Source organism: Trachemys scripta, chromosome 10 (genome assembly GCF_013100865.1).
Source record: "Trachemys scripta elegans isolate TJP31775 chromosome 10, CAS_Tse_1.0, whole genome shotgun sequence".
Classification (NCBI taxonomy): Eukaryota; Metazoa; Chordata; order Testudines; family Emydidae; genus Trachemys; species Trachemys scripta.
This window is the reverse complement of record NC_048307.1, coordinates 81,527,026-81,552,225: the sequence shown is the minus strand read 5'-3', so window position 1 is coordinate 81,552,225 and position 25,200 is coordinate 81,527,026. Positions and strand designations below refer to the sequence as shown.

The window sequence follows — 25,200 nt, the reverse complement described above, 5'->3', positions numbered from 1 at the left end:
GGGGGGGGGGGGGGAAGGGGGAAGTGCATTGCCCATGCATGTATATCTTGTATGAGACAGAGAAGCATTTTTCTTTAATATTACAGCCCTTTAGTACAGTACTGCTTATACCATTCTCGGTGTTTCCATTGCATGAATGTGGAGCCTCCAGTAGGCAAAATACTCCCTAGGGACAACCTCACCCTTAGCTTAAAAATAAATAACTTTTGTCACAAGGAAGATTACTATAATTAGTCATTTGACAGCACTGTCTAGTGTTAGTTTCTGTTGCATCTGTATAGTCAATTTCCCTTGGGTTTTTCACACAACGGAGGAGGGGGGGGGGAAAATCTATTTAAGAATTTTTTTAAAATGTATAAAAATTGGCAAGGAGACTCGGGGGCAGAACAAGTGTAGTACCAGTAACCACTTTTAAACCTATTAAAATGGACTATATTTTAAGTTGTCAGTATTCCTTTAAATCAAAGATTATCCAGAGTCATTTCAAAAAAGATAAATGCAAGACCTATTGGAAGTCTTAAATATCTATTGGTTTTATTCATCAATAGGACCTGTTCTTGCAAAGCAGAAAACTACACAAATAAAAACAGTGATTTCTAAATATTTTAAATGACAAGAAGCCAGTTCCACCATACAAAGATGTAATACACACAAAAACAGCCACACTAGTAAAGGCATAGCTATGCAAATGAGATAACCCAAGGGGAGGAGTGTGAAGAGGGGATGGACCAAGTCACCACTAATTCTGATCCCCAAGAAGCATGATAAATTACCTCTAATTAAGCCATTTAATCAGCTACCCCTTTTCAAACATGTAACATTTTTTAAAATACCCATCTTTATAAGGTGGAACAGATTTTTCTAATGTATCTTTTTTTTAAAAAAAAGATGTGAGCAGTGTTTTAGTTTGGGTACAATATACAGCATGATGAAAATATTTTTTGACATTCACTTCCTTGCGATGACTCAAAATTACAGTTGTGGTTCCATGACTGAGGCCAAGGTAGGGAACAAGAGAGATTTCAGACAAGGAGCTGGGGCAACGGAGGGCACGGATTTGGGACAGTGGAGTGGGAAGGAGACTGGGACAGTGAGTGGGAAGAGGAGGCTGGACTGTGATGAGACGCCTGAGGAGTGGAGACTGGGACTGGCTAGGTAAGGAAGAGCAAGGACTGGGACAAGTTGAAGGAGACAGGGCAGAGTGGGAACATAGAAGAATCTATGCCCACTAGAGCATAGTCCCTAAAGAGCCTAGAACAGAACTCAAGAATTCTGAGTCTCACTGTCACTCTGCTATTAGCATATATCTGTGAAACCCATTGTCAAAGTTTTCCATATCCCGCTAGTGCTGGTCCACATAGCAGTAACATGCTATCCTCCTCCATTAGCTCCAGTGGCAGAAGTTTGCATTGTGGATCTAAAGGTTCCAACCAAGCTGATGAATCATATTAGTGGCAATAGGATGCCACACAATGGAATTTCTGTTTTTTTCAGTTTGTTTTAAAAAAAAAGAAAAAAAAAACACCCAGGATGTTAGGCACCCAAGACAAACCCTCCATTAAAAAGACATTACAGTTGCAAAATCAAGCACTCAAAAGTTAAGAAAGGACAGAATTAAGGTTGTAGGTCCCCACCCCCCTCCTGCATTATGATACAGTCTTTAATTACAGGAGCACATACTTCTTTTTTTTTTTTTTTTTTTTTTTTAAACAGAACCCATCCTGGACAGTGCTTACTTAGTGAGTAGGTAAGCAATATTTTGTTTTTCAACATGTTGACCCATGCCTTATTTACTGCTATGAAGATCCAATTAATTTTCTCATACAGTTTTCAGTACAGTATCAATGCTTCATAGTTTTCATACCAGCCCTGAGAGATGCAGAAGTATTGTTACCCCCACTTTACAGAGAGGTTCAGAGAAGGGAGACAAGAACTATTAGATTGGCAGATTATCCCATATCTGCCTACTGCAGGGTTTCTTGCTGACTACCATCAGAGAGAGGATACTGGAGCAGATGGATTATGGGTCTGATCCAGTTTAGCTATTCCCTTGCTCCTAAATACAACAATTAGACTTACTGTTGGAAAGAGAATGGGGGGGGGGGGAAGAGGGGGAGGAAACCCTAATGAACTATGTACTAATACCAATGTTTTAAATAAAATATGGAATTTTATAATTGATCCTTTGAAAACATAACTTTCAGGAAACAAACCTAAAACAAAAACCTTTTTACTGACTTTGTAATGACGGTTACCAGGATGTACATGGATCCAGACACTCATAGGCAGGAGTCTCATTCAGAGGTATTCTTATTTGGAAAGATCACAGTTCTAAAAAGAGCGAAAGTGCCAGTATATAAGCACATAATAAGACTAACCCCCAGGATGTTGAGAAATGTCAATTTCCACTGTTTGTCTCAAAGCTGATTTCAGGTTTTAGCCCAGAGATGATTGGGGACAGCGGGAGGACAGGACACCAGCATGGTCCTGATTCAGTAACATACTGTTGTGGTTTCTACCCTCTCTCAACACCACTCCCTCCCTAACTGCTAGAAAAAAAAGTGTCCAGGCACCAAGACCAAGTTGTTTCCCAGTCATCTATTACACTTTCAGAGCGAAAGTAACAGCGATTCACACCTCCTTGTCATTCCATGTCCTCCAACCTCGCTGCCATCATCACCCAGCCCTTTCAACGTTGTTTAACATTATTCATATCTACACACTTCCATGTTGTTAGCATAATACACTGTATCTTACCCAATATCCATAATATTAAGGTCCCAAATATCATAGCCATGCCATCCAGTTTTCCAAATGCTCATGTTTTTACTATATCAACATGTAACACAATTTTCAAAAAAAAAAAAAAAAAAAAATCACAACTTCTCATGGCTGATTTTGAGCCAAACAACAAAATGTATTTAAATATTCCAGTATTAAACATTAGCATAAAATAGATTTGATAAGTGGATGCAAGCCCCTTTCGCTTCTAGGTCACTTGTTCAAATCTAGTTCAAAATGATAGGCACTGGGCACTATCAGCCATTTCAGTGTTTATAAGATCTGTTGGTAATCAGTACAATTCCCAGTGGGCTTTAGGTGGGGGGGGGGCACCTACCTGTGATGTTATCTGATTAAAATATATGACCATATAGATCATTGTTGCAACCACTTTTATAGATTTGCAACAAATCTTGTACAAACTGTGGCATGTAAGAGGTCTATGAAAAGGTTATGATTGGCTGGTTAGGATTATGCTGTCTTTAGGCATATATCATTTTTTGTATTTGAAGTTATGAATATTGAAACCTATACCTGGATTTCAAATGTTTGCTCCTGGGGTAACGCCCACAAGGTAGTTAGCCAGCACATGTTGGAGGGACTATTCAAATTAAACAACAAGGAAATAAAATGGCTCATTAAGAAACACTTAACGGACAATGGACCATGGGAGACGCCCATCTACACTGAATGGACTGTCCTGCAAACGTGCTGTGTGAAGTATAGGTAATGGCTTCTACTATGTCCACACCTTCATGCCTGATATGTGACTTGCCCATGTGACTCCAATCACTATCTTATCACCTATAATTTTCCACTAACTGTGCTGAGGGCTTTGTTTGAAATAATGGGTTCCCTCCACATGGCAGAAGATCTAAAAGGCCCTGGAAACCCTCCATTTTGCCTCTTTTCTGCTCCAGCCTCTGGACTATGAACTTATATTCCTGGAAGCATTCTAACCAAGGAATTGAGGACCTTCCAATGATTTGGAAGCAGCCAGAGACTTGACTTAAGCCAGCAATTTATTCCATCACTGCTACAAGCCTGAACCAAGAACTTTGCAATTATTGTGTGTATTTAATTACTTTAACCAATTTTAATTCTCAACTTTCTTTCTTGTATGAATAAACCTTTAGATTTTTGATACTAAAGGATTGGCATCAGCGTGATTTTTGGGGAAGATCTAAGTTATATATTGACTTGGATCCAGTTCTTTGGGATCAGAAGAACCTTTTATTTGAAAAGATTGGTTTTAAAGAACCACTCATCTCTAAGTCTAGTGTTTTCGGTGATAATACAAGGACTGGAATGCCTAAGGAAACTGCTTTTAGGACTTCTTTTTAGCTAGTGTGGTGAAGCAGAAGTTTACACTTTTGTTGCTGGTTTGGTATATCCTATGGGGGATTAGCCAGGAGTCTTAGGGTGTATCTGCCCTATTTCTCAACAGTTTGTCCTGAATTTGGCATCCTCAGTTGTGGCCCACTGAGGCCCAGTTACACTACCCACAACTGTTGGGAGGAAAACATGTTCTTGGTGAAAGAGAGAAAAAGGACTAAGCCATCAATTTATGCAGAGTTTATGCTCTTCCTTCAATGACAATTTTAAGCCAAAATTTTAAAAAGTGATTTTGAATGACCAACTTGATATACCTTAAAAGGCCTTGATTTTCACAAAGTACTAACACCAATCCTCTAAAATTCAGGCACTCAAAAATCACTAGTCATAAGTCTTGGCTTCACCCTTAGTTGCAAAAAAACCTTCAAACCAAAAGTAAATCAAGACAGTGAAATGAAAGTCTGCAGACAACTCCAGTGCTTTTGGCACTGTGCACAGATTTCCCATTTACTAAGATTAGCAAGTCACTGGTCACTTCTATGATTGCTATTCAACTATTTAAGGCAGCAGTGAAACTGTCCAGAATCATGCCCATTTCATTCTGTTGATACTTGAAAACAGGATGGGCAGCAATAGAGCAATTAGATCTGTATACCAGGCAAGAGAGAGGTTAAGAAATGAAACCGAGGGGTAGGAAGCGTAGTGGTGACCCAACACTTTCACAGTAGCCAGCAAAGTTTTAGCTTCTCCCCCCTTCCTTTCTCCAAAAAGAGAGGAGACTTTGGGTTGAAGGGAGTATAAGGGGTGAGGAGCCTAGAGATCCTTCTCCTTTCCAGTATCCAAAGGTAGGGGGAGGAAGGAAGGAAGGAAAACAGGCTTCAAATTTATCAGAAACTAATCAGCCATTGAATGGAGTAAGGTCCAAAGGATCTCAGCTCGGGGTGAGGGGCTTCTGACCGAAGAGTATTTCCCCCTCCCTGGACCGTGTGGATGCCTTTGACATCGTATGTCTCAGCCTCTCTGAGTAGCAAGTGTCTAGTATATTTTTCAAGTACTTGCTGCCTAAAAGGACTTGAAAAATATACCAGACATTTATTTCATGTTTTCACATTGTGTCTGGTCTCATTCGCTGGCTGCCTCAGTAGGCGCAAGGACTGAATCATCCTCTCATCGTTAGGCCTTGTCTATACTAGGAAAGTGCAGTATATTAACCCATAAATAGAAAAATCTTAACTAATGTAACAGCTTTAAACATGATTTTGCCTTAGAGTGGACAAAGACAGTCGTGTTGTATTAAAAATCACATGTAATGTTGTTTACGTGTTCATGCATTCATTCCCTACCCCACCCCCACTAGAGACAATGCCCATAAAGATGGTTGTTCTAAGTTAGGGTTAACTGTTCTGCAGGAAGAGGGAGTATTTCACTTCTCAGCACCATTAATCTGGCACTCCCTCATTCCCTCCTTCAAACACTACATTTATTTCATAATAAAAAGAAAAGATTACCTTAATTTAACTTATTTTCTACCCAATGGAAATAAACTCTGCATTCTAGCTAAAAAATTATATGCCAAATTTAAAATACACAAGTTAAAAATCACTAAAAACAGACTACAGAATAGATCAGGGATGGGCAAACTTTTTGGCTTGAGGGCCACAACTGGGAATAGAAATTGTATGGCGGGCCATGAATGCTCACAAAATTGGGGAGGGGTTGAGGGCTCTGGTTGGGGGTGCGGGCTCTGGGGTGGGGCCAGAAATGAGGAGTTATGGCTGCGGGAGGGGGCTCTGGGGAGGGTGAGGGCTGCAGCTGGGGGTGCAGGCTCTTGGGTGGGGATGAAGGGTTGGGGGTACAGGAGGGTGCTCTGGGATGGGACCAGGGGTTTGGAAGGCAGGAGGGAGTTCAGGGCTGGGGCAGGGAGTTGGGGTGTGGAAAATGTGCAGGCTTGAGTTACAAGGCGTATCTGCCTTTTCTCAATGGGTCAATTGTATAGCTGATGGTCCTTAATGGGCCATCAAGCAGACTAGGCAGAGATAACACCAACTTGTCTGGAAGGTCTCCCAGAAGCATAGCATAAGTTTGAAATACAGACAGTATAGCGCCAATATTCATAAATTCAACTACAAAATTGATACACACATATAGACAGCATAAACATAACCAGCAAACCATAACCTTGTCTTAGACACCTCATTTGACCCCCTTTATACAAGATGTGGTGCCACCATAGGACTTTGGTTGCAACCAAGTTCTATATGGTCCCAGTTCAAATCAATAATGTGACATCCCCAATGCAAAACTGATGCAGGAAGGGATGACACAAACATCACTGACTGCATCCCAAGAGCTCCCTATCCTTGGGTCTGTTTCACTACAGCTAGTATTGGGTTAGAAGCCATACCAGTGTATAACAGAAATGGTTTATCAAAGTCATGTTCAACAAAATGATTGAATCTCTTTACAAACTTAAGGTAAAACTTGGTTAGAACAACAGTGGATTGGATCTGCTCTTGCAGCACGGTTCCTGTATGTCTCATGTGATCTTGCTAAGAGCTAAAGAAAACAGCTACTTTATCCATACAAGCTCTGGAAAATGTTTGGAACCCAATTCTGAGGTTCTTATCCACGAAAGCTTATGCTCCCAATACATCTGTTTGTCTTAAAGGTGCCACAGGACCCTCTGTTGCTTTTTACAGATTCAGACTAACACGGCTACCCCTCTGATACTAGATATTAATGTTGTTCATAGTACAGGAATCTTGGCATTTAGCCATGAAAGCAATATGGTAGTGTGCCTCAGTTTCCCGTTTCATACAACACATTAGGTCTGGAATGTCTTTTCCCCTGTGAAAAGTTTCAGTGTTCCTCCTCTGGCTCCTACACATAGGGGCAGCCAAGGGACTCCACTCTGCACACTGCCCCCCCCCACAGGAATCACCCCTGCAGCTCCCGTTGGCTGCAGGGTTCCCAGCCAATGGTAGCTGCAGGGCCAGCGCTTGGGGCGGGGGCAGCGCTTGGGGCGGGGGCAGCGCTTGGGGCGGGGGCAGCATGCAAAGCGGAGGCCCTTGGCTGCCCCTTCGCGTAGGAGCCGGGGGGTGGAGAGGAGGTGACCTCATGGGAACACCCTACACCCCCATGTTCATCCTTATAATATGATTGTGTGCTATCTAATGCAAAGTTTGTCATGTCGGGTGTCTTCAGCAGGCTCATGCTGTACTGAGCATTGTTGTTATAGTAATGTTAGTTATGTGTCCTCATGGCTTAAAGCAAGCCCAGGCAAAAACTCTCCAAGAGCAGAAGGGCAGTTCACACCACATCAGGGCATGTATTGAACAAACCCCGCCCAGCCTCACAAGAACAAAGGACACTGGCCTAGGCAACAAAGGATCTGTTGGACTCTCCAATGAGTCACCCCCCTTCCTTTGGTCAGTTTGGGACTGCGATGAGGTAATGCTCACCTGACATTGAAGGGGGGTGGAGGGGCATGGCAAAGCCAAGAGGGAAGAAAGAACATGATAAAAGGGAGAGACGTTTGCCATGCTCTTCCTCTCTCTTTCACCTCCATCTACAGATATTACCACCAAGTGTCTGAAGTGCTGATCAAAGGGGAACAGCCTGGCTGAAGAGCAACCAGTCAGCCTGTGGTGAGAAGCATCTAAGTTTGTATGGGAATTGAAAGTGATAAATTCAGCTTAGAATGTGTTTTGCTTTTATTTCATTTGACCAAATCCGACTTATTGTGCTTTGACTTATAATCACTTAAAATCTATCTTTGTAATTAATAAATGTGTTTGTTTATTCTACCTGAAGCAGTGCATTTGGTTTGAAGCGGGTCAGAGACTCGCTTTGTTAAATTTATTTGTTAAATTGATGAACTCATATAAGCTCACAGCGTCCAGGGGGCATAACTGGACACTGCAAGACGGAGGTTCCTAGGGTTGTGTCTGGGATCGGAGATTTTGGCTAGTGTCATTCGGTTGCACAATCCAAGGAGCAGCTTACATGCCAGAGACTGTGCGCGAACAGCCCAGGAGTGGGGGTTCTCACAGCAGAGCAGGGTAAGGCTGGCTCCCAGAGTCGAGGATTGGAGTGACCTAGCAGATCACCAGTCCAGATAACACCAGAGGGGAACTTCACAGGAGGCCATGGTGTGGCCCCCAACCCAGCTTCCTGGAGCCACATGGAGTGGCTCCCAACCCTGCTCCCCGGCTGGAGCACCGGAGCGGAGTGGGGCCATGTGGCTGCTTCTGGGAGCTGCGTGGAGCACCCTCCAACCCTGCTCCCTGGCTGGAGCACCGGAGCAGGGCAAGCCCCAGGCCCCGCTGCCCAGCGCGAGCTCAAGGGCCAGATTAAAATGGCTGGTGGGTTGGATCCTGCTCACAGGCCATAGTTTTCCCATCCCTGGAATAGATATTGCATTTAGCTCAGCTTTAGCCACACTAATGACTGCTACAAAAATAGCAGTCTAGGAAGGTCATAGTTCAACATCAAAGCTATTTGGTCAACTTTCCATAGAAAAGAGAAAGTACAAAAACTACATTACAAAAATGGGAAGGGTGCAAAGTAAGGCACTCGGGAAATTAGAAAGTTATGATAGCTAGTGCAACTTTAACTCGGCCCCTTGTAAGTAAGCCTTTTTCTACTATCACATGCTATTTTTAACATCCCAGATCCCTGCCTCATTCAGAGCACAAGATGGATGGTGCTCAGTGAATGAAACAGCTGTGCAGTATTTCTTCTCATATTTATTGTTAAGCGTATGGCCCCTACTTCATTTGTCGTACACATCCAAATCCTGCACTGAATAAGGATTTCTCATTTAATAAATCTTTCCAGAGTGATCATCAACGTATTAGCTGAGTGACTCAGACACATTAATTAATTTATCCCCATAACATCCCTATTACACACATGCAGAACTGAGGCACAGAGAAATGAAGTGACTAGCGCAAGATCACACAGGGAGACTGTGGCAGAGAGAGGAACAGAACTCAAACCTCCTGGGTTTCTGTTGCCACAAGTCCATTCATCCTCTTATAGTAAGCTCCTGTCACATTCACCTTTCACTGTGATTAAGACAATGACGCTCTGGACTTAAACCAATTCACCACACAACACTACTCAGGTGCAAACAGAAAGTGACAGTCCTGAAGGAGATAAAAAGCATATCATCATAGGCACAAGGGGACAAATAAAGATAGCACAAGCAATCTTCACTTTGTCACTTTCTGCTCAAATCCTTCACTTTGTGACTTGAGCATTTTTATAATGCATTTCTGTACTAAATAAATACTATGAACTTTTTAATATTCAATTAGTTCCTTTTGAGTCCTGCCTCTTTCCCAAACACCTTCACTAACCAGTAAGACACAGTACTGCCTATTAAACTTTCCGAAGCTACACATGTATGTGCAAAAACAGAAAGTTCACATGCCACTAAAAGATTACAAAAGCCAATGTGCATGCATGAAGTATATACGCTTATAGTTTTGATAAATCACTGGCTTTAACCAGAGCACCAGAAGTCCCCAAATCATATATGCCTAACTCTGCCAAATTTCAAGTTGCTACCATCTATTACCAATATGCTTGAGCTGTTTAAAATAAAAAGTATTTTTTCTTTCACCATTTCTCCAAAACTGCTGAACAATTGACTCAAGTGTTCATAAAAATTTTACTCTAAACTGAGAAAAGTATCTCAAATTTCAGCCACAAAACGATTAAAAAAAAAAAAGACTGAAGTTACAAGCAATTGAAAATAACCTTTTAGAATGAAAAAACTTATTCAATCTCAACTATAGGGGTCCCTATTCGAAATGCCTGCAACAAAACTGAAATTGTAGCATCTTCTGATAGCTTTTTGTGAACTATCAGCAAGAGGCTTCAGCAGATTAATTGAAGAGATGCTGCCAGGTCAACCTAGGTTCCAAGGTTTCACAAAATCTAGGATAAAGAGAGTGTTTTGTTTTTATTACAATGAAAAGTTCTAGAATTAAACTTTCCTCTGCAGTACTTGCAAAAAAATGACAATCATGGAGTGCTAGCAACGCACAGTTAGAGGGCGAGCAGAGATTCCGGTTCAGCCAATTTTTCAAAATGCTCAAGAATCTACGTGCATACTCAAGTAGTCCTGCAAACTGCTATTTCTCATCAGAGGCTGGGATAGAGCTGCTGGTACAAATTTGAGATCATTTCATCAAGGGATTCCTGAGATACAGCGCATAGGGAGGGCCGGCCAGTACATTTTTCCCATCCATATAACATTTTTGCACATTTCTGTGGCACAGACTATGGCACTGATCTGGACAAAATTGAGATTACCCAATTGAATTTGGCCTCGGTACATTGTGTGACAGAGTGGGATGTGTGTGAAAGGGACAGGTCTCCATCAAACTGGGAACTCCATTTTGTTTTGTGATTTCCACTTTTGTACGATCTCTCATTTTGTGTGCTAACTGCCATTTGGCATTCAGTGTTGAAAAGTCAAGGTCAGTCTATTCCAGACACTGCCCTCCCACAGAAGAGTGTGGGACACCCCAGTGAGGATCACCAATGAGAGTATCCTCAAGGGCCATCAACTAATTCTCCACCTGCCCACTTCGGGGGACAATGTATTTCTTGACATGGGGACTCTCTTGGCTGGGATTGGAATTACCCAGTGTAGGTACATGGCCAAAGGGGGTAAGAGACTGTTTTTAAGGAAGGGTATGCTTTTTGAGAAGAGGGCCCATCCACCACCTCAGAAGATGGGGCTGGAGGAAAAGAGAGCAGGAAGGGACCCGCAATGCTGACCAGACCTTGGACTCTCAGGGGGAGAGATCAGATTAAGGGGTGGGGTGAAGACAGACATGTCTCAGGACTACGGTGCTCTGTCCCACTCTAATGGTGGCTGGGCCTGCTGCGGCCTTGGCTAACAAACTTGGGTCTTTAACTCCGGCAGCAGAGTCACATGGTTTTAGATCCAGAGGTTCTAGCTTTGCTCCCCACTGCTGAAAACTCACCCAGGGCATCCCATCACAAACGTACTGTGAGACTGGGGCATCTTGAACCAGGTGCAGTGCACTGTGTCAACCATGTAAAGGAGCTCAATTCATAACACAGGTATGTGGCCAGGTCTAGATTAGGTAAATACACCCCCGTCTTCAATGGGATAGCTAACACATTAACACCCTAGCAGTGACAGAACAGGCTGCAGTTTTACCTCAATAATACTGGTTGAGTTGAAGTACCACCTCGATTAGCTACAGTGAGGTAAAACTACAACTTGCCCAACCTACGCTAGGATTTTAACGTGTTGGCTAGCTCACTGTAAAAAAAACCTACCCGCCAGGAAGCAAACAGTAGCCCTTGTACCTGAGCACTACCCAAAGGGTACGTCTACACTTAGCTCCGGGTCCGGCGACAGGCAATCGATGTTCTGGGATCGATTTATCGCGTCTGGTTTAGACGCGATAAATCGATCCCGGAAGTGCTCACCGTCGACACCGGTACTCCAGCTCGACGAGAGGAGTATGCGGCATCAACGGGGGAGCCTCCCTGCCGCATCTGGACCCGCGGTAAGTTCGGACTAAGGTACTTCGAATTCAGCTACGTTATTAACGTAGCTGAATTTGCGTAACTTAGTCCGAAGTGGGGGGTTAGTGTGGACCAGGCCAAGGACTGAATACAAATCCTGCCCTCAGCTGATTTCTGAGAATGTCTGGTATGCACAGTACTACTCAGACTGAAGAGAAGTTCTTCAGGAAATATTGCCCGAAGTGCAGGCTATGTTGTGGAGCAGCACTTGTAAATCCCCAAATTAAGACTGAAAAACTGTCTCAAACAAAAAGGTTTGCTCAAAGTGCTCTATAATCTACATGTGTAAGACGACTGTTTTGAAAACTGGCATGCCACAACAAGGATAGATTCTGTGTTATAAAATTTGGAGTCACGTGGTCAAGAAATTCCTGACATACAAGTATCAGAGGGGTAGCCCTGTTAGTCTGTATCCACAAAAACGAGGAGTCCAGTGGCACCTTAAAGACTAAGATTTATTTGGGCATATACTTTCATGGGTAAAAACTTCACACCATCAATTTGGGCCTGAATAGGGACTGGGAGTGGCTGGCTCACTACAAAAGCAATTTTCCCTCTCTTGGTATTGACACCTCCTCATCAGTTATTGGGAGTGGACCACATCCACCCTGACTCAATTGGCCTTAACACTGATTCTCCACTTGTAAGGTAACTCCCTCCTCTTCATTTGCCAGTATATTTATGCCTGTATCTGTAATTTTCACTCCATGCATCTGAAAAAGTGGCAGAGTCCTGTGGCACCTTTAAGACTAACAGATGTATTGGAGCATAAGCTTTCATGGGTGAATACCCACTTCGTCAGACGTATGACCCTGAGTTCAGCTATTCAATGGTACCAGTTTTGAAATATTTCTATATTACACTACAAAACTCTTACTATCCCCTGCTTACCATGTTTGCCCCTCTATGAGCTACTGTTTCTTCAAGAACTCTTTATGCATGATGCACAGTGTTTTAGGTGAAAACAGGTACAGCCCCTTGAACTGAAGGTCCTTTGAGTTCAAATCCTCATCAGGAGATTTGCATGTTTTGCACATTAGTGCTCTCCACCCACCTTTTTTCGGTGTCTGGGGCCACAACTGGACTCCGTTTGCAAGCCTGAGTAGTGTGTGCAACTCGGAGGCAGTTCAGCATCCCACAGCTGTATGCCCAATGCATCTGCCCAAGTCTCACCCTTGGAGTTTGGTGGCTAGTATGGCATGTGACATGGTGGTGTGGGGCAGCATCCTGAGTATGACTAGCTACCACATTGAAAGTGACACCAGAGAAGCCAACACAGAGGACCCCGCAAGGACAAATCAGTTCTGTGACAGGAGAGGCTCACTGAACTCCTGCTATGCATGAATCAATTCTCCTGCTAGGCATGAGGGATCAGGTCTGAGCTGGGAACAGGCATTCAGTGATGAGATCAGGGGAGGAGGGAGAACCCCTACTGAGATGGATGAAATACTTCATACCTCTGTGAGCCTCCCATTCTGCAGAAAGGTGTACTGCAGCCCTTCCCACACCCCAGCCAAAAATGGAGTGAGGACTAGGAGTAGGCTCAGAAGGATTAGATTTTTAATCTGTAAAAGTCTGATAAACATCAATTTCAACACACACACCCCCCAAAAGGATATTTCCAGCGATAACTGAAATTCACAGCTAGGGAAAGTAAGAAAGATATCGCTTGATAACTAAACGCTTGAGTCAAGGATATTTACTTTGTATATTTTAGCATGATGTTGATACTTTGTGTTTTAAGTTTTAAAGCTAACTTTTTGAATCTGAACATCTACAGTCATTAAATCGTCTGCCCCCCAATTCCCTGCAACTGTGAAAATTTAAAGATAAAAATAGAAAAATTATTAAAAATAAAATCGATATTATCCAGCAAAATTATTTAAAAAAAAATATAAAAATCAAGTTCTGCCATGCCTAGCTATGAGTCATCTCCCCTCTCCCTCGCTATCTCCTCCTGGCAAATAAACTCCTCACAGCCCATCGGTATCACCTTCCTTCCCATTAGTGGCCCCTGCAGCCTTAGTTAGGGGCATAGTGGGGCCAGGAGGAAGGCATACCTGACAGATCAGTGATGTGTCCAGAAATTCCCCTTGTGTCCCTCAGTCATGCTCCCGTCAGTACCGCCACTGCCTCAGAAAAAAAGGGAAATTCACCGCAAAAAAAAAAAAAAAAGCTTCATTAATGCGGAGTTAAGGTTGTCTAGCCTTGCCTCATATGTGTTAAGAGCATGGAAGGTGGCTAAACTTAAACCTCTGAAAACCAGGAAGGAAAATTAAGGTAATGTCTCCCACACCACACCCGCACACAATCTTTACTCTGCCCCAACTCATCTGTCAGAGAAAACAAACCTGTGTCCTTTCAGAGCACGTAGATAAAAATCACATTTAGGATGGGCCAAGTGAACACAAGCTAGCTACGCCCAACCTCCACTCGATCACTTCACTTACTCCAAACAAACCCCCAAAGACTTGCCAGATGTTAATGCCTGTTCATCCTTGGCCTAAGGGTTCCCTGAGGCATCACCTTTGGTTCCCTAACTGAGCCCTGTGGTACCCTCTGATGTGTGCAAGCAGACTGGTAGAACCTCCCCCCGATAAACAATTACTCCTGAGGGCATTCTATGCAAAAATATTAAAAATTCTACATCAAAAACTTAAAAAGTTCTGCACACAGTCCCATCCTCTCCTGCCACCAGCCCAGCCAGGACTAGCAGCTGATCCCGGCTCAGGGCAGGAGCCAGTGTCTAGGGTGTCCCCAGCCCTGAGGTGATTTACTTCTCCACTGGCTGCTCCAAGTGCCTGAAATGATGTACCTGCGCTGCTAGCGAATGGTGCGTGACTGCTCTTACAGCTTCCCTTTGATTCCCTGTCAGAAAGCCATTTTTCTGCAGGGAAGCAAAGAAATCTGCAGGGGACATGAATTCTGCATATGTGCAGTAGTGCAAAATTCCCCCAGGAGTAAACAATGCAGAACAGAGGATGCACAGCAGTACATGAATGGCTCTGTTGATTGTTTCCTTTATTTCCTTGTACAGGTATCATAGTTTTGAGAATGCTTGGTGAAGATCTTGTAGGTGTTGGTCTCTGTCTGAGGGGTTGGAGCAAATGTGGTCCCTGCACGGGGAAATAAGGAAACAAATCAACAGAGCCAGACATGTACCCAGAAGCCTCCTGCTGCAAGACAAGCCCAAGAAAGAAACCAACAGAACTCCACTGGCCATCACCTACAGTCCTCAGCTAAAACCTCTCCAACGCATCATCAGTGATCTACAACCCATCCTGTTCAACGATCCCTCTCTTTCACAGGCCTTGGGAGGCAGGCCAGTCCTCGCCCACAGACAACCCACCAACCTTAAGCATATTCTCACCAGCAACCACACACACCGCACCATAGTAACTCTAACTCAGGAACCAATCCATGCAACAAACCTCGATGCCAACTGCCCACATATTTACACCAGCGACACCATCACAGGACCTAACCAGATCAGCCACATCATCACCGGTTCATTCACCTGCACGTCCACCAATGTTATATATGCCATCATGTGCCAGCAATGCCCCTCTGCTATGTACATCGGCCAAACTGGACACTCCCTACATAAAAGGATAAATGGACACAGGTCAGATATTAGGAATGGCAATATACAAAAACCTGTAGGAGAACACTTCAACCTCCCTGGACATACAATAGCAGATGTAAAGGTAGCCATCCTGCAGCAAAAAAAACTTCAGGACCAAACTCCAAAGAGAAACTGCTGAACTTCAGTTCACTTGCAAATTTGACATCAGCAGCTCAGGATTAAACAAAGACTGAATGGCTAGCCAACTACAAAAGCAGTTTCTCCTCCCTTGGTGTTCACACCTCAACTGCTAGAAGAGGGCCTCATCCTCCCTGATTGAACTAACCTCATTATCTCTAGACTGATTCTTGCCTGCATATTTATACCTGCCTCTAGAAATTTCCACCACATGCGTCTGACAAAGTGGGTATTCACCCACGAAAGCTTATGCTCCAATACGTCTGTTTTGGTGCCACAGGACTCCTTGTCACTTTTTACAGATCCAGACTAACACGGCTACCCCTTTGAGAGTGAAAGTTGTGTGGAGACATGCCATGGGAGACATTGCTTTAAACTGTATTTTTTTGTTTTGTTTTCAAAGGTTTAAGTTTAGCATCCTGTGTGTTCTGAGACAGCACTAGACAACCTCAACTCTGCATTAATCAAGTTTTTTGGCAGTCATTATATTTAAGCATGAGAGCCAAAAAAGACTAATTTATGTCGACTGATGAAGACGACTGAAATTCCAAAAGTAGACAACTGTTGAGAGTTGTAACGGTTGAGAGTCAGAGGCAAATTCTGAGTTTTATCAAGAGGATTCTTTAGGGTTCCACTGTGCAAGCACGTGTCAAAGTAGCCAGCCAAACCATGCACCTTCCCAAAAGGAAAGCTTCTCTTTGGTTAAAATTCAGATGTGTTTACAAAAATCGGAATCCAGGTTCCTACTCGCAATGAACAGCAGTAGGTCAGGCATTTGAAGTGTGAAAGGTATAGCAGGTACTCAGTGGCACCCTTATGAGACAAAACCACATTTACACTCTACATCAGCCTCGTAGTTCTCATAAGGCCTTGATCCCCTTCTAGACACCCAGACACAGAGGAGCCTTCAAATCAGAACGGCACCTCCATGTCTTGCATTGGAGCCACAGCACCCAAAGCGCAGCAGTAACAGCCAAAAGAGAGAGACAGGCATTTCTGATACAAGTTTAAGTGCAGAAAAAAATTCTGCCTCTAAACAGAGCCAAAGGGCTGAATACCAGTATTCTGAGGTGAAAGGAAACTGGAGCGCTGAACCCGCTTCGGTCACAAACGCTCTGGGATCTTGGGTGATCTCAACTTCCAGAGTGCTTTCTCCTCCCCCACAAAATAACCCTTTTGAAGTCCTTGGTTCACAGCATGAAAAGTAGTTTCTGCTATGGACTCATAAGCATTATTGCAATCAACAGGGATTGCAAGAGATACTTAAGGAAATGGAGAGGCCAACAACTCAGAGGGAATGGAAGGGATGAGGGTATTTCAAAATAATTACACAAAATACTTAAACCTCAATTGTTAAAAAGTTTGGGGGTTTGGTGCTAAGGAAAATATTAATCAAAATGTTGGGCTCTATAAGAACAGGTTACAGGGACTAAAACAACCATGCTAAACACAGTTGTGACAAGTTTGCACTTATCTTCACGCTTCACATAAAGGCAGGTCAGAGTTCATGTCACACAAATCAAATTAAAAGACTAACAAATGCCTGTTTTTTGCTAAGAATGAAGAGGCATAGTATCTATCTGTTGTGTATACATCCTGCTTTATGGGATACCCTTTAAAAAGATTCCCTGACATGTCTGTCCCACAACCTTTTTCACAAATGGCCAAATAAGCTGGAACCTCTCTCTGTCCTCTAAAAATGTCAGGGAAGAGGGAAATCAACCTAGAGCAGGGGTAGTCAATAGGCAGACCATGGGCCAGACCCGGACCTCCAGACACTTTTGAACAGACTGCGACATCTTTTTATTTATTTATTATTGTTAATTGTTTTGTATGGACCTTGACAATACCTTGACCAAGAAATTTGGACCTTGACAAAAAATAACTGCAAAAAGAACAGGAGTGCTTGTGGCACCTTAGAGACTAACAAATTTATTAGAGCATAAGCTTTCGTGGGCTACTGCCCACTTCTTCGGATGAGATCGCTTCTATATGTACTTTTAAAAAAAAACACCTTCTAATCTTTTAATAATCATATGCTTTGTATTACCATAGCACCTGATATCTTGATTGTACAATCAAAAGGGAAATAAACTAGAAGTTTCATGCAAGAAAAAAAAAAAAAAAAAAAACTCATCAGCATTTATTAAACTACTATAAATAATAACTGGCTCCTACACCTTTCTCCTCCTTCCCCCAAAAGTCCATGAATAAAAATTCTGTTTCTAACCCCTTGAACAATTTACGAAGGGTTGTGGTGGATTCTCCATCACAGGGAATTTTTTTTTTTTTTTTAAGGTATGCGTTAAGAATTATTTTGGGCGGCTTCTTTGGCCTCTTTTATACAGGAGGTGAGGCTATATGATCACAACAGTCCCTTCTGCCCTTGGAATCTAATAATATACCTCTCTGCAAATACTTTAGGATGGCCTCTACTGAAGTATGAGCCCTTCACAAGTATGTGCACACTATATGTATGCAATATAATGAAATGCTGTGGGTGAACTTTTACAGTGGAACAACGATGCACAGCCGCCCATTGTATTCATTCAATCTTTGCAGTTCCAGTGTGAGTAAAAGCTTAAAGAAAGATACCCAGTTCAAAATACATTACTGACGCTGGCAAAATTAAGTACAGTATGAAAATAATGTGATCTATTGATTCACAAGTGAGAAAGACAAACAAAAGCACAGAAGCGTGCAAGCCAAAATATAAAAGGATAAAGTAAAGATGCCGGTCATAAAAACATTCTGTACATAAAATTCTAATCTAACATTGAAATAGGTCGCTTATGTTTATTAGCACTGACAATGCAATTTAACTTAACTTCCAGACAGCACTTCCACTACTAGGAAACCCGTATATCATTATTATTACTACCTGAAAGCTATGCTACTAATGTGTCCCCATTATAACATTCCCTACATGTAGCAAAAGAGTATTTCCTATTTGGATTTTTTTAAATCAGTTTGTACCCACTCAATTTTTTGTGTTAATGCTATTATGTATTTTATTCTAACTCTCGGTTCACTTTTTTTAAAAACAGAAATCGTATTCAACAAGAAACACACCAGGGATCTGTTCAATACCCAAAGGCACTTTTTAAAAATGAGAGAGAACAAAGGAGGAAACCTCCCAGCATGCGCTTTCCAAACCAGCTTCTTAGGACAACATCAAGACAGACAATACTAAAGTACAAGCTTTTCTTTTTTATTCTTTGATCCCTGTATAACAATTGATTATCCAAAACTGTGTAATGGTTACCAAAAGACTCGAGTACCAGGCAAAGATCAGAACAATCTAATAACCAATCTAAAGAGATGGAAGAAATACTGAAAGAAAGGTTTAATCACCTAAGTATACATCCTCCAATTAGAAAGAGCTTTAAATAGCGTACCTTGAGATAAATTAGAGTCTGCATGCAGTTGTATGGGAGATGGGGGGGGGGGGTAATTAAGAATAGGAAAATTCACACACATCTCTTCTTAGAGTTAGGGAAGAGAAACAGACTAAAATAGACTTTCAAAAGCTACCATGTTTCATAGAGAGGGATTAAAACAAAATACTGGTACAATTTATTCAGAACTTTTAATACACCAAGAAATATGGTAATCCCATGCCTAAAATCTGCAAAAGACATTTGATGTTATATGAATGTTTTTCCTAACAACACAAAAATGGTCAAGTCATGTAGAATATTTCAGTCCTTTACATCTTAGTTAGGAAATAGGACATAAATGTATGCTTTACACTTTTGTCTAAAAATTGTACCTATTACAAGTAAAAGTGACTGAGAAAAATAGTTCTAATTTTTTTCCAATTTTACTTTATAGATATAGTGCTGCCAAATATTTAATCGAGGTCAGTGTTTTCCCTGTATAATTCTGTAGATCCTTCACACAAACAAGACCTTGCAACTACTTAAGTTGGTGTTTTGTTTAAGTTTACTAGATTTCAAGTTGACGGTAGTCCTTTAATTGGTCTGTGGATGAAAGAAAAGGACACAAATTTTGCCCGAGAAAAATAAAATGCTAAAGGAACTCATTGTTCACTTCACAAACAGAAATTTTAATTTGTGTCTAAAATTCTGGTTGAGAGTTTTCACTCAAGTAAATCCCCTTTTAACTTCAAATATAGAATGAGGAAAACTGTTTTCTTGGGGTATATTCTTACTTAATATATTTATTTCACCTAACTTCAAACATAACATATGACACCTTACTGTTAACACACTTCCTGTAAAGATTTGCTCCATCTATTATTTTAAATAATAAGATTTCTCAGGAGGGTTACAACCCAAGGTATAATCTACCCATAACTCAGTAAACAGATCTGATATCACCTGATGTTTCTTGTTTCACAACATTCAAAGAAAAAGATGAACAGGGGAGAATAGAGCCTGAAAAAAAATGTATTTGACCTTGGCAGGTGGAAAGCTTTCCATGGCAAATAGGGAGCCCCTAGTCCTTCAATTTGTAAAGACTATAAGATGGTGTTGTTTATAAATTACAACATTAACCCTTATGGCTACAAATATAATCTTGCAAATGTACACCAATGCAGTGTTGCCCTCTCAGGTCTGGCCTTCCTAAGCAGCAGCAGAGTGAAATTAACAAGCCACTAGTCAGTTTCATAGTTATCATTCAGAACCCTTAAGGCAGCAGTGAAACTGAAAAGAATCTTCTCAATTTCTTTCTGCTGCTGGTTGGGAAAGCAATGAACTGCAGCAGAAGAGGCTGGCATGGGAAAAGGCCAACAAACAGGAGAGAGAGAGGAAGGCAAAAATAGACACAGAAGACAGGAGATGGGAAAGAATAATGGATACAAATACAGCCCTATGCTGACAGCAACTGGGAAGCTAGGAAAGAAAGAGTAGGAAAGTCCTCCTACCCTTTCTTTCAGCAGCTAAAACAACACCCCTTCCATCTCTCCAAAAACACAGTCTCAGGAGGCTCCGAGATGGCAAAGGATGGGAGTGTCAAATGTATCAGACCTTTGAGGTATCCTAGTCCTCCTCCCCCCTTCCCTGCCACCTCTCACCCATTCAAAAAAAATCATGGGTATCAGTTTCTGGCTGGCTAGCAAATTTTTCAATCCATCCAAATCAACCAACCTAAAAAACATTCACATTCACTACTAAACATATCAACCAAGCCCACTTTTGTTAGAGTCAGTCAGCAACATGCACTCCTGTATTTTCTACACTAAGATGAATTAAGTAGTTAAGCAGGGAAAACAAACTTCAACCTTTTATCTTTAATATTACGTAGATGGCATAATTTGTAGAAGGTTGGGGGGGGGGAGGGCTTCCTAAGGTCTCATGCAATATCACCAGCAAGATCCCCCTGAAAACAAGAAGCAGTGGAGGATATTAACAGGATTCATTCATCTTCAACAGGCACAGAGAATCGCCATCACTGCATACACAGACCCCAAAGGAGCTAATCGCCTTCCTGAACAGGCACGGAACATTAAAAAAAACAAAAACTCTTGACAACCTGACAATGCATACAATTCCTACAACTACTATATACATATAATTTTCGGGTGTCTGACCCAAATACATATACAAGTGACATAAACCTTAGATGGACACTAAGAGGGAAAAGACAGACATTTTAAGGAAAGGGAATTCCCTCAGACACATAATAAGCATTACATGTTATATACTCTAAAACCTCTTAATGATGAATGCTGATCAGAAATACATAGGGGTTGGAGGAAAGAAAAGGGGAAAACAAATACATATACATTCCATAACATATAAGATTTCCATTTTGATCCTCAAAGTTATTCGCACTTTACTTTTATTTTAAAGAGTCAGAGTGAACAGCAGCTTTTGAGAGAACTTGATATAATACAAAAAATGGACTAAGTTTGTGAGCAAGGTGTTTGGTTTCTCTGTTTTGTTACTACTACAAATATCAGGTTAGATGTGTTGTACAAATAAAGTTATACTGTCTCCTCAAACCTATGATGATCTCTGACGGACCACAGCACTGGGGTTGAGAGAGGATCCACCCATACCAACAGAGAGTCCTGTGGCACCTTTAAAACTAACAGATGTATTGGAGCATAAGCTTTTGTGGGTGAATGCCCACTTCATCAGACACATGATGTCTGTTAGTCTTAAAGGTGCCACAGGACGCTCTGTTGCTTTTTACAGATCCAGACTAACACGGCTACCCCTCTGATACTTGAACCCATACCAAGTACCTCATTTTAGGATTAATTTTGAAGCGGAATTTTCAAAAATCTCTCAAAGGATTGGCTGCAAATATGCATTCTAATGAGACTTTAAAACTCTCATTTAAATAATCTCTCTAATTCAAGTTATCAAACTCAGAGACAGGCACATCTAAGTGAGGGGAGAGAGGAAAGGTTCTCTCATAAGAACGGCCACACTGGATCAGACCAATGGTCCATCTAGTCAAATGTTCTGACACTGGCCAATGCCAGGTGCTCCAGAGAGAATGAACAGAACAGGTAATCATCAAGTGATCCATTCTCTGTCGCCCATTCCCAGCTTCTGGCAAACAAAGGCTAAGGACACTTCAGAGCATGGTTTTGCATCCCTGTCCATCCTGGCTAATAGCCATGGATGGACATATCCCTCCATGAATTTACCTAGTTCTTTTTTAAACCCTGTTATGGGCTTGGCCTTCACAACATTCTCTGGCAAAGAATTCCACAGGTTGACTGTGCATTGTGTGAAGAAAAACTTCCTTTTATTCATTTTAAACGTGCTGCCTATTAATTTCATTTGGTGACCCCTATTCTTTGGTTATGAGAAGGAGTAAACAACACCTTATTTACTTTCTCCAAGTTCTTTCCTCTCGTAACCACTACCTTGGTTTCCTTCTATCCCCCCTTTTCTGAGAGCAATTGGGGACTTTAATTCTAAAGCAAGAGAGGCTGCCAATTCAGGGATATTAAAGGACAGTTCCTTTTCCAGCCTCATCATAACATACGTAGCAATCCAATCCCCAGATTCCCTCCCCCTCTTGTACTAACTAAAGCATCTCTCCATAGGGGTCCATTTAAAAACTTTTCTAAGTGCTCAGCGATGGGGGAAGGGTGAGCATAGAGAGGAGGATCTGTGGCACTGGCAAGCCTCCTCCCTCCCCAGTGAGACACTGAAAGAGTATTTCTGCCTGTATCTGTAATCTGCACTCCATGCATCGGAAGAAGTGGGATTTTACCCACGAAAGCTTATGCCCAAATAAATCTGTTAGTCTTTAAGGTGCCACCCGACTCCTCATCGTTTTTGTGGCTACAGACTAACGCGGCTACCCCTCTGAATCTTGAAAGAGCGAGAGGCACCCTGCTGTAATCACCACTAAATCACTCACTTGGTTCTCTTTAGCCTTTTTATTTGCATTCTAGCTGAGCAAAGCCTCCAGGAAAATACAACCAACGTTACTACACGCCACCACCACCACTTGTGTTTACTTCCTGAGGCAGAGCCCCTCTACCCCATGTCTGTAGCCCTTCAAACAGCACTAAAGGGTCCCCCTCTCCTCCCCATTGGGAGCTGGATATTTGGGGTGCAGGGATAAGCTACCTCCTTCAGACACTGCATCTATTTGGGGGAGGGGGGAAGTCGCAGCAGGGGCAGGGAACCCATGTGATTACAACACCACAATCCGCCCCCGGCCCCCCACGATGGGAGTGGGGACTCTGGGGGCTGTGGCTGAAGGGACGAACACACTAATCCTTGGGGAGGGGAGCCCCAGCTTCCTCCTCATCCCAGCCCTTCGAGACCCCCACCCCCCAGGGAAGGCTTAGGGGGCAGACCTGGCTGTGCAGCAGCGCAGGGGGCACGGCCTCTGGGGCTCGGGTCTGCCCCCACCCCGGCCGCTGAGAGGGAGGGCAGTAGCTGAGAGGGCTGGGGGTCAAAGACAGCCCCCCCCCCAATCTGGCTTAGCCCCCTCGGCCCCTGCTGCTGTGCTGAGGGGAGGAGCAGGGCAGCTTCCCGCCACCCCTCCCGGCCGATGAGAAGAGGGGGACCTGGGGAGGCTGAGGGCAGGTCTGGGGGGGGGGGCTCTGACCGGGCCAGGGGCAAAGGAGAGATTTACCCCCCCCCTCTCCTGGCAGCTCCCCACCCTGAGAGGAGCGGGCTGTGGGGAGAGGCGGGGGAGGCCGAAGGCAGCTGCTGAGGAGGGGGGGGGGAGGGAAGGGGAAGGGCAGCCCCCTGCCCCGATGCTGGGGGGGGGAGCAGCTCTAGCCAGGCGGGGCGAAGGGCCGGTCCCCCCAGCAGACTTGGCCCCTCAAGTCCCTGCTGGGGGGGGGGGTGCGGTGGCGGCAGCCTCCCCAGGAGCAGGCAGGGCCCGGGGGCCGCTCGCCCCCCGCCGAGCCCGGCGCTGCAGAGGGGCCCGGCCCCGGCGGCGCGGGCGACCCGAGCGGGGCGGGGAGGGGGGATCGCGCAGGGAATTGAAGCTGCGCTGTACCTTTAGTTCCGCACTGTCCGCCATCTTGTAACGCCGGGCGCAGGCGCAATGAACCCCGCCGGGACCCCGCCCCGCACGCCCCGCGCTGCGTTTGAATCACACGGCGCCATTTTGTCCCCGCCCCCCCTCCTCCCCCGGCTCGGGCGGGGGGCGCCGCGTGTCTGTCCCGCAGCTGGACCCCCCCCCGCGGCCGGGCCGGAGTCGGGGCTCTGCGCCTCTTCCCGCCCGCGGGGGGGCCCAGGCCCCGGCCCCTCACCCCGCAGTGCAACACCCCCGCAGCCCGAGCCAGCGGGGGGGGGGAGGACACTGGGGGGGCAGAGGGGGATGGTCTAGGTGATGGGGGAGGGGTACAGGGGTGGGAAGGGTCTAGGTGATGGAGGAGGGGTATTAAGGGGGGGGGGGATGGAGGAGGAAAGGGTTAAATCCTGAACAGGCCTCAGGAGGGAAGACCCGCCGGGGGTCCGTGCCTGCAGACCGTCCATGTCTCGCCGCCCGCCAGCGCATGACCCCGATGGGCCGCGTGCCAAAGGTTGCCGACCTCTGCCTTAGACGCTCCAGTCAGTCTAGTTTAGGACGAGGCCCCTACCAAATTCATGGTCCATTGTGGTCCATTTCACAGTCATAGGATTTTAAAAACTGTAAATTTCATGATTTTGGCTACTTAAATCTGAGATTTCACAGTGTTGTAACTGTAGGGGTCGTAACCCCCAGAAAGTTGTAGGGGAGGGTGACAAGGTTATTGTAGGGCGGGTTGCGGTACTGCTACCCTTACTCCTGCACTGCTGCTGGTGGCAGCGTTGCCTTCCGAGCTGGGCAGCTGGAGAGCGGCAGCTGCTGGTCGGGAGCCCAGCTCCGAAGGCAGAACCGCCGCCAGCAGCAGCGCAGAATTAAGGAGGGCCTGGTATGGTATTGCCACCCTTCCTTCTGCACTGCTGCCTGCAAAGCTGGGCCCTCAGTCAGCAGCCAGTACGATCCAGCCCCCCCAGCTCAGAAAGCAGTACTGCAAAAGTAAGGGTGTCATGGTATGGTATTGCCACTCTTACTTCAGTGCTGCTGCTGGCGGGGCGCTGCTTTCAGAGCTGGGTGCCCAGCCAACACCAGCTGCTCTCCAGCCGCCCAGCTCTGAAGTCAGCGCAGAAGTAAGGGTGGCAATACTGTGACCCCCCCCAAATAACCTTGTGACTCCCCTGCAATTCCCTTTTGAGTCAGGATCCCCAATTCAAGAAACGCTGGTCTCCCCCCTGAAATCTGTATAGTATATGGTAAAAGCATGCAAAAAAACAGATTTCACG

The 25,200-nt window shown here is 44.1% G+C and overlaps 1 protein-coding gene across 1 annotated transcript in view; it reads right to left on the bottom strand.

Moving 5' to 3' along the window:
* The window catches only part of PIAS1 (protein inhibitor of activated STAT 1), an 89,867-nt gene extending 65,907 nt beyond the window's left edge, over positions 1 to 23,960 (bottom strand). The window contains exon 1 of the mRNA XM_034783247.1: positions 23,909 to 23,960. Within this exon, the coding sequence (XP_034639138.1) occupies positions 23,909 to 23,932 (24 nt within the window). The 5' untranslated portion in view covers positions 23,933 to 23,960. The remainder of the gene's footprint in view (positions 1 to 23,908) is intronic.
* Positions 23,961 to 25,200: the final 1,240 nt, after the last annotated feature.